The sequence below is a fragment of the Mobula hypostoma genome, chromosome 3, assembly GCF_963921235.1.
Source record: "Mobula hypostoma chromosome 3, sMobHyp1.1, whole genome shotgun sequence".
Classification (NCBI taxonomy): Eukaryota; Metazoa; Chordata; class Chondrichthyes; order Myliobatiformes; family Myliobatidae; genus Mobula; species Mobula hypostoma.
This window is the reverse complement of record NC_086099.1, coordinates 185,184,381-185,203,480: the sequence shown is the minus strand read 5'-3', so window position 1 is coordinate 185,203,480 and position 19,100 is coordinate 185,184,381. Positions and strand designations below refer to the sequence as shown.

The window sequence follows — 19,100 nt, the reverse complement described above, 5'->3', positions numbered from 1 at the left end:
TAACCTACCTTTGTTCCTTAACTCTTGATGATATTACCGAACAAAATTCTTTTGTTCCATCTGGAATGTTCCAGTTTCAGAAACCTCAGCTTTTGGAGAGATTGAGTTGCAGCTTCCACTTTTTGTAGTCCTCATTAATTTCACCACAAAATTTCCTTCAGTTGTATGCAGTTGTCTAGGTATTCCTTTCAACGAGAAAAAAATTGTATTTTTAAAATTTTTATTCCTGGCATGAATTTATTACAATTCTCATGTAGGTGGTGTGCCTTAGCTTGCCTTGTCCACTACTTCTGCTTCTCTATGCTAATAGTGGCTGAATTCCAAAATAAGGCTTTACTTTTCAATTATAAAACCATAAGATATAGAAGAACTAGGCCATTTGACCCATTGAGTCTGCTCTGCAGTTCCTCGCAGCCTCGCTCTTCTGCCTTCTCCCCATACCCCCTCATGTTTTGACCAGTCAAGAATCTATCAAACTCAGCCTTAAATATACATAAAGACTTGGCCTCCACAGCTGCCTGTGGCAAAGAATTCCACAGATTTACCACTCTCTGACTAAAGAAATTCCTCCTCATCTCCGTTCTAAAAGGATGCCCCTCTATTCTGAGGCTCTAGCCTCTGGTCTTAAACTCCCCCACCATAAGAAACATCCTCTTCACAGCCATTCTATCAAGGCCTTTGACTATTAGTTAGGTTTCAATTAGGTCACCCCTCATTCTGAATTCTAGTGATTAGAGGCCCAGAGCCATCAAATGCTCTTCACATGACAAGTCCAACCAAACAGAGTTCACTGCCAAGAAGGCCCACCAGCGCCTTTACTTCCTGAGAAAGTAAAGAAATTTGGCCTGTCCCCTAAAACCCTCACTAATTTTTATAGATGCACCATAGAAAGCATTCTTCTAGGGTACATCACAACCTGGTATGGAAGTTGTCCTGTCCAGGACTGGAAGAAGCTGCAGAAGATCGTGAACACAGTCCAGCACATCACACAAACCAATCTTCCGTCCTTGGACTCACTTTACACCGCACGCTGTCAGAGCAGTGCTGCCAGGATAATCAAGGACATGACCCACCCAACCAACATACTTTTCATCCCTCTTCCCTCCGGGAGAAAGCTCAGGAGCTTGAAGGCTCATACGGCCAGATTTGGAAACAGAACGGATCCTGACCCGGATCTGGGCCATACCCTCCAAATATCCGGACCTGCCTCTCGGTTTTTTTGCACTACCTTACTTTCCCTTTTCTATTTATGATTTATAATTTAAATTTTTAATATTTACTATCAATTTGTACTCCAGAGAGTGTGAAGCGCAGAATCAAATATCGCTGTGATGATTGTACGTTCTAGTATCAATCGTTTGGCGACAATAGAGTATAAAGTATAAAATCATTCAATCCTGAAATCATTTTGGTGAACCTCCTTTGAAACCTCTCCTGTTTCAGCACATGCTTTCTAAGTTATGTCCTTGTTTTTATACTCTTGTCCTCTTGAAATGAATGCTGCCCTCTTCACCACAGACTCAACCTGCAAATTGACCTTTAGGGAATCCTGCATAAGGACTCCCAAATCCCTTTGTGCCTCTTTTTTTTTTGTATTTTATCTCCATTTAGAGAAAAGTCAACCATCTCATTTCTTCTACCAAAGTGCATGATCATACACTTTCCGACACTGCATTCCATCTACACATATAAAAATTGCTGGTGAACGCAGCAGGCCAGGCAGCATCTATAGAAAGAGGTACAGTCGACTGTACCTTTTCCTATAGATGCTGCCTGGCCTGCTGCATTCACCAGCAATTTTTATGTGTGTTGCTTGAAATTCCAGCATCTGCAGATTTCCTCGTGTTTGCTATATTCCATCTGCCACTTCTTTGCTCATTCTCCTAATCTAAGTCCTTCTATAGCCTCTCTACTTCCCCAAAGCTACCTGCTGCTTCACCTACCTTCATATTGCCTACAAACTTTGCAACATCACCATCAATTCCCTCATCCTAATCATTGACATATAATGTAAGAAGAAGTGGTCCCAACACAGACCCCTGTGGAACACCTCTAGTCACCGGCAGCCAACCAGAAAAGGCTGCCTTTATTCCCACTCTTTGCCTCCTGCCATTCAGCCAATGGATCTATAATCTTTCCTGTAGCTTGTTAAGCAGCCTCAGGTGTGGCACCTTGTCAAACGCCTTCTGAAAACCCAAGTAGACAGCACAAAGGGATTCGGGATCCTCCTTTGACTATCCTGCTTGTTATTTCTTCAAAGAATTCCAACAGATTTGTCAGGCAAAAATTTCCCCTGGGGAAACCATGCTGACTACCGCCTATTATATCATGTGTCTCCAAGTACCAGAAGATCTCATCCTTAGAAATCAACCCAATCATCCTCCCAACCACTGAGGTCAGACTAATGGCCTATGTTTATCCTTTCTTCTGCCTCTCTCCCTTCTTGAAGAGTGGTGAGACATTTGCAATTTTCCAGTCTTCCAAAATCATTCCAGAATCTTGTGATTCATGAAAGACCATTACTAATGCCTCCACAGTCTCTTCCACAACCTCTTTCAGAACCCTGGGGGATGTACACCATCTGGTCTAGGTGACTTACCTACTTCAGACCTTTCTTTTTCCCCAAGCACCTTCTCCCCAGTAATGGTAACTTCAAACAACAGGAATTCTGCAGATGCTGGAAATTCAAGCAACACAAATCAAAGTTGCTGGTGAACGCAGCAGGCCAGGCAGCATCTCTAGGAAGAGGTACAGTCGACGTTTCAGGCCGAGATCCTTCGTCAGGATGGTAATTTCACACAGTTTATGATCTGACACCTGGAACTTCCACCATACTGCTAGTGTCTTCTACAGTGAAGATGCAAAATACTTATTCAGCTCATCCACCATTTCCTTGTTTGTTTTCCAGTGGTTCAATATCCACTCTCACCTCTCCTTTACATTTTATGTATCTGAAAAAACTTTTGCTATCCTCTTTAATATTATTGGCTGCTTGCTCTATTTAGCTTTTATATATAAAATATTTAGGAATGATTATAAATCATCATTTTTTCAAACAATATGAAAATGACTATTTGATATCTTGAAGCGTGATATTGCAGTGAATTTTGTTATGACAGCATAATTTTAGTTAAACGATGATTTTGTACGTTTATATCTCGATTGGTGGGTATCCAACCACGGAAGAGTTCAGTTACCAAACCAGCGAAAATTCCGCACACCTCAGGTCTCCGAATAATCGGCTAAAGCATTAAGTTACAAAGTTCTTCTGGTCATTTAAGTCACTCATGTTTTCCTCGCAAGTTCAGAACACCCCCGTGCTCGCGCCCTAAGCCCGAGGTCCTTCCGCGCGCGCACGCGCGCGGGTGCGCTGGGCGAGCCCGGGACCCGGGAGCCGGGTCCTTTCTGCGGCCACTCCAAACCACCTGGTCCGTTACCATGGTGACAGCGGCGCCGAACCGGCTAGCTCCACAATGGCGGCGATACATTCCCCCGTTGAGGCCGTACACAGCAGCAACGAGGACATGGACCCTCTGATGCCTCATTCCATCGGAGAGAGCTGTTTGCCAGGGTAATGTTGCTCGGAGTTATCAGATTTATCAATAACACTGAAGCCGTTAATTTGGAGCTTCGCTCATCCTCACTGCCTCTGTCAGTTATCATTTGCCGGCAATACTGCTAGTAAAATACTGTACGTTATTTGTTGGCCCGACATAAACACTTCCCCCCGCCCTTCTCCTATATTTTCTTTTTGTCAGATGCCAGCATGTTTCTTCTCGGTTCAACGTTTTAGCTGACGCCTTACCTGCTTTTTGGAGTTGATATGCACGCTTTATTTCATTCATTTCTTCGTGATCACGACGATCAAGGGTAGAATTTCTTGCTTATCCTTAATTGCCCTGAAGGTGGCAGTGGACTGTAATGCTGTGGTAAAGGGAGTAACAGGACTCAGACTCAACGTCAATGAAGCAAATTAAAATTGTGTGCAATTTGTGACAAACGCCTTCATTTGCTGTTCCCATGCATTGGTTATCACTGTCCTTTGCGGTAGTGATTGTGAGTTTGCGATGTGTTACTGGAGTAGCCTCAGCGCAATTCAAAGGTCATCCAGCTTACTCCATGAAAACTCGGGCTTTTGCTGCATTAACAATATAAACATAGTGGGCAACTGAAGTCCATTTTTGGATGTTACACACTAGCCACTGGTTATTGGTGGGGGAAATGAATAATTCAGATAGTTGATGGCGTGCCATTTGAACAAACTGCTTTGTTTAGGATGATGTCAAACTTCTTGAAAGTTTTGAAGTTGCCCTGTTCCAGACCAGAGAAGAAAATTCCAGTGTGCATCTAATGTGTGGCTGTAAATTGAGAGCCTTTACAGTGACATGCATTGCAGACTACCCAGTCCCTGACCTGTCGTTCTTGCCATGTTGTTATAAGGTTGGTCCTGTTGATTTTCTGATCAAGGATGACTCCAAGGGAAACTTGACGGTGACAGGTTGGGGGTTGACAGGTTCACACAGACAGAAAGAATAACATCTATCCCAATTGGTTAGCAAATGAATGCAAGTCCTTTTATCACTAATTATAACCCAAACATGCTGCTATGGAAAACCACTGCCTCAGCAGTTACAGTACAGAGAAGCCAAGGGATAGTGGTGATGCTATTGCCCTTAAACAGGTGGTTCAGTTCTCTTTTGTTGGCAAAGTGTTCTCTGGTTGTAGAAACATTACTTGCTGATTATCAGTCCAGGACTGAATGTGTTCTAAGTCTTCCTGCATGCATGCAGGCATGGACTGCTTCATTTACCGAGTAATTGTGAATGAAACTGAACAGTACGCAATTATCAGTGAACATTCTCAGGAATGATCTAATGATGGAAGGAGTGTCATTCGTGAAGTAGATGAGATATTTTAGATGTAGGACGCTGTCCTAAGGAACAACTGCAGTGATGCACTGGGACTGGGTGACTGACCTCCAATACATAAGCAACACGCACAAAATGCTGGAGGAACTCAGCAGGCCAGGCAGCATCTATGGAAAAGAATAAATAGTCAACATTTCGGGCCAAGACCCTTCATCAGGACCTGATGAAGGGTCTTGGCCTGAAACGTCATCTATACTCTTTTCCGTAGATGTTGCCAGGTCTGCTGAGTTCCTCCAGATTTTGTGTGTGTTACTTGCATTAACAGCATCTACAGATTTTCTCTTGTTTGTGCTCCAACAAATATAGCTGTATTATCTTTGTGAGGTAAGACTCCAACAACTGAAGTATTTTCATTGAAAAACTCATTAACATCAGTTTTACTCGGGCACCTCAGTGCTATGCTCTGTAAATTGCTGCCTCAATGTTAAAGGCAAACATCTTACCTCTGAAATATTTGGACTATAGCAGTAATAAACTATGTAGATGAGTGATACTGACAAAATCCAAACCAAGTGAACAGGTTATTAGTTATTAGGTTCCACTTGATAGCACTGTTGACAATATATCCCAATCGTTTACTGATTATTGGGAACAGAATGTTTTGGACAGTAATTAGCCTGATTGGCTTTATAGTACTTTTTATGCACTGGATATTCCCGAGCAAGGTTCCACATTGTGTTGTAGCTGTACCAGCACCTTGCAGTCCAAATGGCCACTAGTCGTTCACAGCTATGGTTGTGTAGGTATGCCACTTTTGTCTCTGTGCCTTACCAACTGAAGGTGAGCAATAGCAACTAAGAATGGATTCTCAGGGTTGTATTTAGTGACATGTACGTACTCTGATAATAAATTTTAATTTGAACTTTGAAACTTTGAACTTTGAATGGAAGCCCTCAATCATCCTAAAACCTTGAACATTAACCCTATTTGTAGATAATTTATCACAGACCAGAAATGAAACCTGGTCCTTATTGCTTAAGAATTCTATTGATAAACTGATAAACCTTCAGGGTATCCTGATGTTTAGTTCTGCATTTTTATCTTTACACCTTCAAATCTACACTTTAATCTCTGCTCCATTTTCAATTTTAATTTGTCTTAAACAAGTTCCTTGTTTTTCCTATCAACGTACACCATATTTCTTGGTATTATCCCCTATTGTATTTGTTGAAGAAAGATGTTCATTTTTTGCCTTTTCTGAGAGATCTTTTTTACAATGATATAAAGATTCACTATTTATCCTCCTAGTGCTTCACCTTCAGATCAGTTAAAGATTGGCTTCTTTAAAACAGACCGTGCTACTCAAACTGATGTCAGTGACATATTGGAACTGAAAGAACTGAGTACTGCAGTTGAGACTCTGGTGAAGGTACTTAAATGTTCAATGATGTTTTTTTGCAATGCTGTACTTAATTTTAATTAAGATAATGTGCCAGAATAATCAAGAGTACAGTGGCAGCATGCATACAAAATTGAACACTGACACCAACAATCTCTTCAGGAGAATGGTTATTTGAGAACAGAGGATAGTGTTTGCAAGGATCACTGTTCTGTTCATTTCCATTAATGATCTGCACTTAAGTACACTGCGCATAATGTCAAAGCTTACAAATGTGGGAAATTGAGGAGGGCAGTAAAAGGTCTTAAAAGCACATAGACAATCCCAGAAATTAAAATGTGAGTCAGTACACTTTGGGAGGAGGAATGAAAAGAGATGCAAGATGTGCAACATGGCACTGTTTTATTGAGGTGTTAAAACAAGACACTTGTGAATATGTGAAGTTGCAAACTAGAGAAAATGTATAAATACTGGAAATCCGAGCAACTCACACAAAATGTTAAACACAAAATAATCTGCAGATGCTGGTGTCAAAGGGTTCTGGCCCGAAATGTCGACCGACCTTTTCCACGGATGCTGCCCGACCTGCTGAGTTCCTCCAGCGTGTTGTGAGTGCCACACAAAATGCTGGAGGAACTCAGAAGAGCAGGCAGCATCTATGGAAAAAAAGTACAGTCGACCTTTCAGGCCGAGACCATATGGCAAGACTGGAGAAGATTTAAACTTCTTCAGGGTAGGCATCCCTAGAAGAGACGTCGTAGTGTAGTAATCAAATCACAAACAAGAGAAAATCTGCAGATGCAAGAAATCCAAGCAACACACGCAAAATGCTGGAGGAACTCAGCAGGTCAGGGAGCATCTATGGAAAAAATTACAGTCGACGTTTCGAGCTGAGACATCAACTGTACTTTTTTCCATACTTTGTGACGTTGGTGCATTTGTATGCAAATTTCTGAAGATAGCAAGACAAATTCAAAAGCTGTTAGAAAGCTGTTTGATCTTTGGTTTTATTTCAGGAAAGTAATGCAAAGAACAAAAGTTAGGTGAATATGTATAAAACACTGGTTAATCCCTGCTGGAATATTGCTGTCAACATTAAGCATATGCTTCAGGAAGGATAATCACAACAGACTCTGCAATGCTGAAAATTCAGAGAAACACACACAATGCTGGAGGAACTCAGCAGGGCAGGCAGCATCAATGGAAATGAATAAACAGTTGATGTTTCTGGCCAAGGCCCTTTATCAAGACTTTAAGAAGGACATCAAGGTCTTGGGAGAGTGTGTACAAAATATTTATTGGAATAGGAATGAGAGACTTCAGAAGAGACTGGAGAATCTGGGCTTGTTCTTTTAAGAGCAGAAAAGATTAAGATTCTGTTTTGACTAGGAATGATCGGTATTTTTTTGTGTGATTCATAATGTAAGTTGAGCTAATTATTGAAGGTACTGTTCTGAAATAGCACATGTATCAATCAGTAAATTAATCAAAATCTGTATTTGTAGCTTTTGTTTATTTTAAACGGCAAGAGTGGACTTTTATAGGCATTTTACATACTTGCAAGTATAGAAAAAATACTGCATGTTACTTTAAATATGATTAGTTCTTAGACATAATATTTAACTGAATCATTAACTAGTTTTTTTTACTAGTATTGGCAGAACTGAACAGTAAGTTGGAAAACATTTAAGTCATATTGGCAATATTGTTTATTTTACTGAATATATTTTTTTGCTTAATCTTTTATGTCTTTTTCAGGAAATTATGATACTTAAGAATAGAGTGGAATCTAATATACTGATATTAGAGGCAGACTACCAAATGAAACTTGAAGAACAATGCACACATCTTTATCAAAGGATGAATGACCACAATTCTTATCTTAAGAATAAGTATCTGCAGGTGATAATTATAATTAATCCTTTGTGAGATTATCATGAATATTCTATTAGAAATTCTGTTAATGTATGAGGTCAGAAGTTGATTTCACCATGAATCATGGTCTATCATTGTTTTAGCTGTTAGTGGAAGAAAGCATAAATACCAACTGCACAGAAGTAAATAAACTTTTCAGACTTTATGCTTTCACATTGAATGCTAAATTTATCAGTCATGGAATTATCAAATACTGCTTCTTCTGATGACTGATTTAATTATTTAAAACATGCATAGGGTAATGAATGTTGTGAAATATATGGCTACATAAATTATATCTTTGAATTTCATCTTTATACACATCAATCAATAAATAATCAATTCTACAACTTCAGCTGTGATACTGGTTCACCATGTGTGTTTCTTTTGCTTTTTCTTTTTTCTTTCTTTGGAAGTGCAAGAGATGCCCAGCCTGACTTTCAGGTGTGTTTTCTTGACCACACATTTTGCAACTCCTACATACTTTTATCTATATACTCTTTTTCCAACATTTCCACTTTCTAACTGCTCCCGTTTGCTCATTGACAAGTTAACCTTCTATACTGCTTATCCCCATGATCACCCAATTTAACCCTAGCACAGTCACACCACTAGTCCACCCTCCATGTAGCTTAACAAAATTCTTTGATCTTCTCCCTGGCTCTGGTGTAATATCTTCAAATTGAAACATCAATTTTGTATTGCTTCCCACGGAAGCATCTTGATTTACAGTGTGTTTCCAAAGAATCATGGTTTGGAGAATGTAAAATTGTTCTTAATATTCCACCAGGGCATATACACCAAGAAAATAAACTTTCTTACAGAAAATGCTGAATTGACATATATCCTCGATAGTGTTCTGATTATCTGCTGAGAATGGGGATGTCAGATGTCCCAATTGAGAGATTGGTTTCCGGAGAATGGAGAAGAACGGTCTCCTCGATGCAAACTCCCATTGCTAGCCTTAGACTTGTACAGGCTAATTCTTTTTAGTTATACCAAAGCATAAGTGTATCAAGTATAAATAATCCCTGCAAGGAAAATCATAGAATTAGGAAATGTCCAATTTTCTTCAACCAAAGCATTTTTTTGCTATAGAAGTATAACCAGACAGTGCATGTAGATGTTGCATTATGTGATAGGAATTCTATGGTTCTGTTTTAATAACAAATGATTTTTTTGCAGTAGATGCTGTTAATAAATTAACCTGTAAACACTCCAAACGTACCTTCAAATTTGTTGCAGAAATGCTACAATATAGTAGCAAATGCACAGATAACTGGTTTGTGAACCAATTTAGATAGAAATGTTTGAACCTTCATAAACAATGCAGTTTGGGATTAACTTTTAAAATACATTCTTTGCAGGCTACTGTCATCAACTTTTAGTCTTAATTCATTCCTGGATTTTCTTGGATTTAAAATTTGGGATTGGAAGCAAGCTAGATAGTTTAATTTACTTGTCAGTTTTTTGGGGGATCTGGGCATGAAAATCATGGCCAGTATTTATTGTCCATCCCTAATTGTCTTTGAGAAGGTGGAGGTATGCCATCTTCTTGAACTATTGCAGTACTTCTGGCAAAAGTACTCCCACAAAGCTGCTGGGAAGAGAGATTAGATTGGATTATGAGGACATGCAGTCTTCTTTCATTGTCATTTAGTAATGCATGCATTAAGAAATGATACAATTTGTTCCTTCAGAATGATATCACAGAAACACAAGATAAACCAAGACTAAAAAAACGGACAAAAACCACATAATCATAACATATAGTTACAACAGTGCAAGCAATACCGTAATTTGATCGAAGAACAGACCATGGGCATGGTAAAAAGTCTCAAAGTCTCTGGATAGTCCCATCATCTCACACAGACGGTTGAAGGGAGAAACTCTCCCTGCCATGAGCTTCCAGCACCACAAATTTGCTGATGCAGCATCCTGGAAGCACCTGACCACAGTCCGACTCTGAGTCCGTCCGAAAACTTAGAGCCTCCGACCAGCTCTCTGACACCGAGCACCGAGCACCATCTCTGCCGAGCGCTTCGACCCCGGCCCCGGCAACAGGCAATAGGCAAAGCCAAGGATTTGGGGCCTTCTCCTCCGGAGGTTCTCGATCGCACAGTAACAGCGGCAGCGAAGCAGGCATTTCAGAAGTTTCTCCAGATGTTCCTCCGTGCTTCTCATGGCTGTCTCCATCAAATCAGGATTGTGCACGGTATCCTAGTTCACAAATATGATATCATTCAGAGCAGCCGCGCGCTTTGCGTCGCGTCGCCATCTTCTCCTCCCCCTTGAGTTCAGCAGCAATGGAAGACTGGTGATATATTTGTATACTCGGATGGTTTTTGACTTATGTAGGTGATTGTGTGAAGTCCTTGTCTGTCATGGAGGTCATGAGCCTTAGAAGAGCTGTCTATGCAAGTAATGGCAGTACATTTTTTGTCAGTCCTGATGGTCTCTGAGCCTGTTCTCATGCATCCAGGAGTAAACTCTTTAGTGAGAATCTCCAAATCCGCATCTGCAAAACTGGGGGGCATATCCTTTCTGCCTCCCATTGCCAATCAGCCTACCCTTCCTCACTTTGGAGTGGTATGGATTTATGCGGACAGTCTCTTTATGTACTGGAAGTCAGCATATTACCTATAAAACTAAATATTGCATGATTAGTGATTTGAAGCAGTAACAGTGATCAGAAATGTGACATCTAATTACCAACAGCTTTCTCTTCCATGATCCTGACTAACAGTTTACATACTACCATTGGCCAACTGTGATCAGGCTTGTGAAATATTGCATGCTACTGTCAACAGACAAGAAACAGTCCACCCAAACATATTCAAATCATATTGTATTTGGGGACTTCAATCAGGCTTGTTTGAAGAAATCTCTGCCCCATTACGCTCAGCATGTAACCTGTAACACACACCAGAGATCCCAATACATTAGACCACTGTTATACTACAATAATGACTGCCTACCGTTCCATGCCTGGACTGCATTTCATAAAATCTGATCACTTTGCTGACTTTCTGCTACCTGTATACAGGCAGAGGCTAAAAGAGCAAGGCTGCAGAGTTAAGGGCAACAAAGAGATTGTCGTGGAAAACAGAGGAGCAACTATGGGACTGCTTCGAATCAGTGGATTGGGCCATGTTCAAGGACTCATTAGTGGATCTGAATACACCACAGTTTTCATATTCCCACAAAATCATTCAGAGTCTTCCCTAACCAGAAGCCCTGGATGAACCATGAGATCCACAGTCTGCTGACGCATTCAGATCTTGCGACAAAGTAGGATACAAGAGATCCAGTTATAATCTCCAGAAAGCCATCTCACAGGTGAAGTAGCAATTCCAACTAAACTTGAATCAATGACGGATGTGGCAGGGCTTGAATGCTGCTAACCTTTACAAAGTGAAATAAAGCAATGTAGGTGACAACAGGGATTCACTTCCAGATGAGCTCAATGCCTTCCATGCTTGCTCTGAGCATCAAAATATGGAGAAACCTTCATGAACACCCACAGCTCCCAATGATCCAGGGATTGCCATCTCGGAGGCCGACATGAGAGCATCCTTCAGGAGGGTGAGCCCACCAAAAGCATCCAGCCTAGATGGGGTACCTGGCCAAGTACTAAAGACCAGTGCTAATCAACTGGCTGGAGTATTCACTGATATTTTTAACCTCTTGCTTCAGCAGTCTGAGATATCCATCTGCTTCAAACAGGCTTCAATCATACCGGTGCCTAAGAAGAACGTGGTTACCTGACTCAATGAATATTGACTAGTAGCACTTCCATCCACTGTGATGAAGTGTTTTGAGAGGTTGGTGTTGAAACTCCTGCCTGAGAGGTGACTTGGATCCACTCCAATTTGCCTACCAGCACGACAGATCAATGGCAGATGCCATTTCAGTGGCTCTTCACTGTTCTACTCGCTTTACACTTATTACTGTATGGTATGGCTAAGCACTACTCCAATGCCATATTTAAGTTTGCTGATGACACCACTGTCACTGACCGAATCAAAGGTGATAACAAATCAGCAGATCGGAGGGAGATTGAAACAACAACCTCTTGCTCAATGTCAGCAAGACCAACGAGCTGATTATTGACTTCAGTAAGAAGGAACTTGAGTTCCATGAGCCAGTCCTCATTAGAGGATCAGAGGTTGAGATGGTCAGCAACTTTAAATTCCTCAGTGTTATCATTTCAGATGACCTGTCCTGGGCCCAGCAGGTAAATACATTTATGAAGAAAGCATGATAGCACCCCTATTTCCTTAGAGGTTTGTGAAGATTCGGCATGACATCTAAAACTTTGACAAACTTCTATAAATGTGCAATGGAGAGTATATTGAGTGGTTGCATCACATCCTGATATGGAAACACCAATGCCATTGAACAGAAAAGACAAAAAAAAGTAGTGGATATGACCCAGTCTATAATTGGTAAAGCCCTCCCTACCATTGAGCACATTTATATGGAGCGCTGTCACAGGAAAGGAGCATCCATCATCAGAGACCCCCACCACCCATGTTATACTCTCTTCTCATTGCTGCCATCAGGAAGAAAGAACAGGAGCCGCAGGACTAAGACCACCAGGTTCAGAAATAGTCATTACCCCGCAACCATCGGGCTCTTGAGCTAGTGAGGAAAATTTCACTCAACATCACTTGCCCCATCACTGAACTGTTCCCACAACCTATGGACTCACTTTCAATGATTCTCCATCTCATGTTCTTGATATTTGTTGCTTATTTATTTATTATTATTATTTCTTTTCTCTTTTGTATTTGCACAGTTTGTTGTATTTTGTACATTGGTTGAATGCAGTCTTCCATTGATTCTGTTATGGTTCTTGGATTTACTGAGTATTTCCACAAGAAAACAAATCTCAGGGTTGTACATGGTGACAATTTACTTTGAACTTTGAATCTCCTTTTAGAATGCATTGCCCAAAATAAACATACTTATGATTTTATTGCTCCAGCTTGAATCAAAGTGGGTGAAATAAATGGTGATATTTTAATACTCTTATTATGGAGTTAATGAATTTCTAATCCTTTTTGTACTCCAAAAAGACAGTATTATTCATTGGGGCTTACTAAAGATTTGATAGGAACCATAGGGATGAAGGAACTTCCACAGAATGCTTTATTTAAGGATGTATGGGTTGAATACTCATTGCAAAGTAGTAGCACAACCAAAGCAAGTATATATTTATCTAGGAAGATCAGAAGGACCTCTAGATTTCTACTCAGTCTCCTTTCTGTTGTTTTTCTGTTTTTGAGGGAATTTTAAACTATTATCCCATTGTTTAATCCCATCTTATTTATGCATTAACAAAGTATTGGATCTTTCATCTTATGTGTTATTCAATTTGGCAGCTATTATACAACATACAAGATCAAATGACTTTACTACTTATTGAACTTCTTCAGCAATCTTTGATGTCTTGTTGTAATTCCTATTGTAAAAACACTTTGGAGTTGTGTTACAAACAATGTCCTTGAAGTATGACCAAATCTACATTGAAGGCAAAACACACTCGACCTCATTCTCACCAACCTAAATCCCATCTCCACATTGAAGAAACACTCCATCATGTTGTGTGGCACTACCAATGTGCTAAATGGGATAGAATTCGAACAGATCTAGCATCTCAAGACTTGGCATCTATGAAGCACTGTGGGCCATGAGCAGCAGCAGAATTGTACTCAACTACAAGCTGTAACCTCGTGGCCCAGCATATCCCCATCCTAACATCACCACCAGGCCAGGGGATCAACCCTAGTTCAATGAAGAGTGCAGGAGGGCATGCCGAGAACAACACCAAGCATACGTCAATATGAGGCGTCATCCTGGTAAAGCCACAATATAGGACTACTTGCATGTCAAACACCATAAGCAGCAAGTAATAGACAGAGCTAAGTAGTCCCACAACCAATGGTTCAAATCTAAGCTCTGTAGTCCTGCCACATCCAGCCATGAATGGTGATGGACAATCAAACATCTCACTGGAAGAGGAGACTCCACAAATATCCCTGTCCTCAATGATAGTGGAGCCCGGTACACCTGTGCAAAAGGTAAGGCTGAGGCACTTGCAACGGTCTTCAGTCAGAAGTGCCGAGTAGATGATTCAGCTCACCCTCCTCTAGAAGTCCTCAGCATCCCAGATGTCAGTATGCAGCCAATCCAATTCACTCCACATGATATCAAGAAATGGCCGAAAGCACTGGATACTGCAAAGGCAATGGTCCAGACAAAATCCTGGCCATAGTCCTGAAGACCTGTGCTCTAGAACTTGCCACGCCACTATCCAAGCTATTCCAGTACAGCTAGAACACCAGCATCTACCCAGCAATATGGAAAATTGCCTGGGTATGTCCTGTGCACAAGAAACAGGACAAGTCCAACCCAGCTATCAGCCTACTGTCAATAATCAGCAAAGTAATGGAAGTGGTCATCAACGGTGCTATCATGCTGCACCTACTTGGCAATAACCTGCTTACGGATGTCTGGTTTGGGTTCCGCCAAGGCCACTCAGCTCCTGACCTCATCACCTCCTTGGTCCAGACATGGACCAAAGAGCTAAATACCAGAAGTGAGGTAAGAGTGATAGCCCTTGACATCAAGGCAGCATTTTGCCAAGTATGGCATCAAGGTACCCTAGCTAAAATGGAGTCAATGGGAATTAGGGGGCAAACTCTCTGCTGGTTGAAATTGTACCTGACACAAAGGAAGATGGTTGTGGTGGTTGGAGGTCAATCATCTCATCCTCAGGACATCACTGTAGGAGATCCTCAGGGAAGTGTCCTAGGACCAATCATCTTCAGCTGCTTCATCAATGACCTTCCTTCCATCATATGGTCAGAAGTGGGGATGTTTGCACATATCTGTACAATGTTCTTCACCATTCATGACTCCTCAAATAGTGGGGCAGTTCATACCCAAATGCAGCAGGACCTGGACAATATCCAGGCTTGGGCTGACAAGTGACAAGTAACATTCGAGCCATGCAAGTGCCAGGCAATGACCATCTCCAACGAGAGAGGCTGTAACCAATGTCCCTTGACATTCAGTAGCGTCACCATCACTGAATCCCCTATTATCAACCGGAAACTGAACTGGTTTAGCCATATAACCACCATGGCTACCAGAGCAGGTCAGAGACTAGGAATCCTGTGGCATGTAACTCGCCTTCTGACTCCCCAAAGCTTATCCACCGTCTACAATGCTCAGGTCAGGAGTGTAATGGAATACCTGGCACTTGCCTGGATGAGTGCAGCTCCATCAACGCTCAAGAAGCTTGACACCATCTGGTACAAGGCAGCCTAATTGATTGGTACCCCTTCCAGCAGCATCCAATCCCTTCACCATCAATGAACAATTGCAGCAGTGTGTACTATCTACAATATGCACTGCAACAACACACCAAAGTTCCTAAGGCAGCACTTTCTGCCACTACCAACTAGAAGGATGAGAACAGCAGATACCTGGGAACACCACCACTTGGAAATCCCTCTCCAAGTCACTCACCATCCTGACTTGGAAACATATCGCTGTTTCTTCATTGTTGCTGGGTCAAAATCTTGGAATTCCCTCCCTAACAGCACCATGGGTGTACTTACACCTCAGGGACTACAGTGAGAAGGCAGCTCAACACCACCTTTTCAATAGCAACTAGGGATGGGCAATAAATGCTGGCTTAGCTGGAAATGCCCACATCCCATAAATGAATTTTTAAAAAGTCTCTCACTTTCAATGGTAACTACTGTATTTGTAAGATACTGCATATTTTCTTTTATTGATCTTTCCAATTAATTACAAGTGAATTCCTTCTTTTCACTCTGACATGCATTTTAAATACTTTACAACACAGACAGAAAATTATCTTGTCAGCGGCCTGAAAAGCATTAATTATAATCAGAAAATCATGATCAAGTTATATGCTTTCAAAAATTAGAGCTGAGTATATCCTTTACAGTATTATTTCCCTATTAAAGCATTAATATCTTCACTTATTCAGCCAATTCATCACAGCATTTTCACAAGATTTGACCATAAAACATTCTAAGCTTACAGTTAACCATTAGTCATCCACATTTAGGTCTGATATTTTGTAAAACAACTTAAAAACTATAAATAGTAATACTGCATGCATGTGCATAAAATCATCTTGTCACTTTAAGACCATAAGTCCGTAAGAAATAGGAGCAGAATTAGGTCATTGACTCTACTCCGCCATTTCATCATGGCTGATCCAATTTTCCTCTCAGCCTCAATCTCCTGCCTTCTCCCTGTAGCCCTATATGCCGTGACCAATCTAAAATCTACCTACCTCTGATTTAAATATACATAAAGACTTGACATCCACAGCTGCCTGTGGCACAGATTCCACAGATTCAGCACTCTCTGGCTAAAGAAATTCGCCACTCTAAAAGGACGCCCCTCTATTCTAAAGCTGTGTCCTCTGGTCTTAGACTCTACCACCATATGAAAAAACATCCTCTCCACATACACAATATTAAGGCTACTCGAAAAGGTTTCTAAGAGACCACCCCTCATTCTTCTGAATTCTAGTGAATATACCAGAGCAATGAAACGTTCTTCATATGACGCGCTATTCAATCCCGGAATCATTTCCTTGAACCTCCTTTGAACCCTCTCCCATTTCAGCACAGCCTTTCTAAGATACAGGGTCTTAGAAATACACCAGTGCTTTATAAAGTCTCAATATTACATCCTTTCTTTTATATTCTACTCCCCTTGAAATAAATGAACATTGAACATAGTATATAGAACAAATGAATGCTAACATCACATTTGCCTTCCTCACCACAGACCCAACCTGCAAATTAACCTTTAGGGAATCCTGCACAAGGACTCCCAAGTCCTTTTACACCTCAGCTTTTTGTATTTTCTCTCCATTTAGAAAATAGTCAACACTTCATTTCTCCTACCGAAGTGCATGACCATACACTTCCCGACACTGTTTTCCATCTGCCACTTCTTTGCCCATTCTCATAATCTGTCTGTCCTTCCGTAGCCTCTCTGCTTCTCCAAAACAACCTGCCCCTCCACCTATCTTGGTATCGCTTGCAAACATTGCAACAAAACCATCAATTCCATCATCCAAATCATTGACATATAACACAAAAAGAATCACTCCCAACACAGACCCCTGTGAAACACCGCTAATCACCGGCAGCCAACCAGAAAAGGCTCCTTTTATCCCATTTGTTGCCTCTTTGCAATCAACCACTACTTTATCCATGCTTGTATCTTTCCAGTAATACCAAGAGCATTAAGCTTCCTTTCTTCTGCCCCTCTCCCTTCTTGAAGAGTGGAGTAACATTTGCAATTTTCCATCTTCCTGAACCATTCCAGAATTTAATGATTCTTGAAAGATCATTACTAATGCCTCCACAATCTCTTCAGCCACCTCTTTCAGAACCCTGGGTTTGTATACCATCTGGTCCAGCTTATTTATCTCCCTTCAGACCTTTCAGTTTCCATAGAAGTTTCTCTCTACTTATGATATCTTCACACACTGCATGTCCCCTGACACTGGAACTTCCACCATAATGCAAGTATCTTCCATAGTGAAGGCTGATGCAAAATACTTATTCAGTTCATCCACCAATTCCTTGTCCCCCATTACTACCTCTCCAGCATTCTTTTCCAGTGGTCCAATATCCATTCTTGTCTCTCTTTTACACTATGTATCTGAAGAAACTTTTGGTATCCTCTTTAATATTATTGGTTAGTTTACTTTTGTATTCCTTCTTTACCTTCTTAATGACTTTTTTAGTTGCCTTCTGTTGGTTTTTGAAGCTTCCCAATCCTCTAACTTCCTACTATGTTTTCTCAGTTATCTGTCCTCTCTTTGGCTTTTATGTTGACTTTGACTTCCCTTGTTGGCCACGGTTGTATCATTTTTCCTTCAGAATACATCCTGCTCTTTGGGATGTATATATCCTGTCCCTTCCACATTGCTTCCAGAAATTCCAGCCACTGCATCTGTGCTGTCATCCCTGTCAATGTCCTTTTTCAATCAATTCTGGCCATCTCCTCTCTTTCTTGCCTTTGTAATTCCCTTTACTTCAGTGTAATACTAATACATCTGACTTTAGCTTCTCCTTCTCAAATTTCAGGATGAATTTGATCACATTATAATCACTGCCCTCTAAGGTTTCTTTTTTCTTAAGCTCTCTAATTAATTCTAGTTCTTTGCAGAACATCCAGTTCTGAATAACTGATCCCCTAGTGGGCTCAGCCATGAACTGCTCTAAAATGGCCCCTCGTAGGCACATTGCGAAAACTCCCCCCTGCTGGAATCCAGCACCAACCTGTTTTTCCCAATCTACCTGCATATTGAAGTCTCCCATGACTATTGGAACATCGCCCTTATGGTATGCATTTTCTGTCTCCCAAATCCTTAAGCCACATCCTTACCACTGTTTGGGGTTCCGTATACATCAGGGTCTTTAATACCTTTGCAATTCCTTAGCTCTATCCACAATGATTCAACATCTTCTGATCCTATGTCACCTCTTTCTAATGATTTGATTTAATTTTTTACCGACAGAGCAGCATCGCCTCTTCTGCCTTCCTGCCTGTCCTTTCAATACAATGTGTATCCCTGGACATTAAGCTCCCGGCTATAATCTTTTCTCAGCCTTGATTCAGTGATGCCTGCAACATCATACTTGCCAACCAGCAACTATGTTGCAGGTTCATCTACCTTATCCCGTATACTGCACGCATTCAAATATAACACCTTCAGTCCTGTATTCACCCTTTTCAATTTTGTCTGTCTTTTACATTGCAACTCATCCTGTTGTCTTTAATTTTGCCCTATCAACAGCCTCTCCTTACTACACATTGCCTCTGTTTGTAAACCAGCTACCTCATCT

General features: G+C 41.0%; 1 protein-coding gene across 1 annotated transcript in view; it reads left to right on the top strand.

The window, feature by feature from the left end:
• The first annotated feature begins 3,438 nt into the window (after positions 1-3,438).
• The window catches only part of c3h10orf67 (chromosome 3 C10orf67 homolog), a 138,894-nt gene continuing 123,232 nt past the window's right edge, over positions 3,439-19,100 (top strand). The window contains exons 1-3 of the mRNA XM_063042508.1: positions 3,439-3,571; positions 6,177-6,297; positions 8,026-8,169. Of these exons, the coding sequence (XP_062898578.1) occupies positions 3,474-3,571; positions 6,177-6,297; positions 8,026-8,169 (363 nt within the window). The 5' untranslated portion in view covers positions 3,439-3,473. The remainder of the gene's footprint in view (positions 3,572-6,176; positions 6,298-8,025; positions 8,170-19,100) is intronic.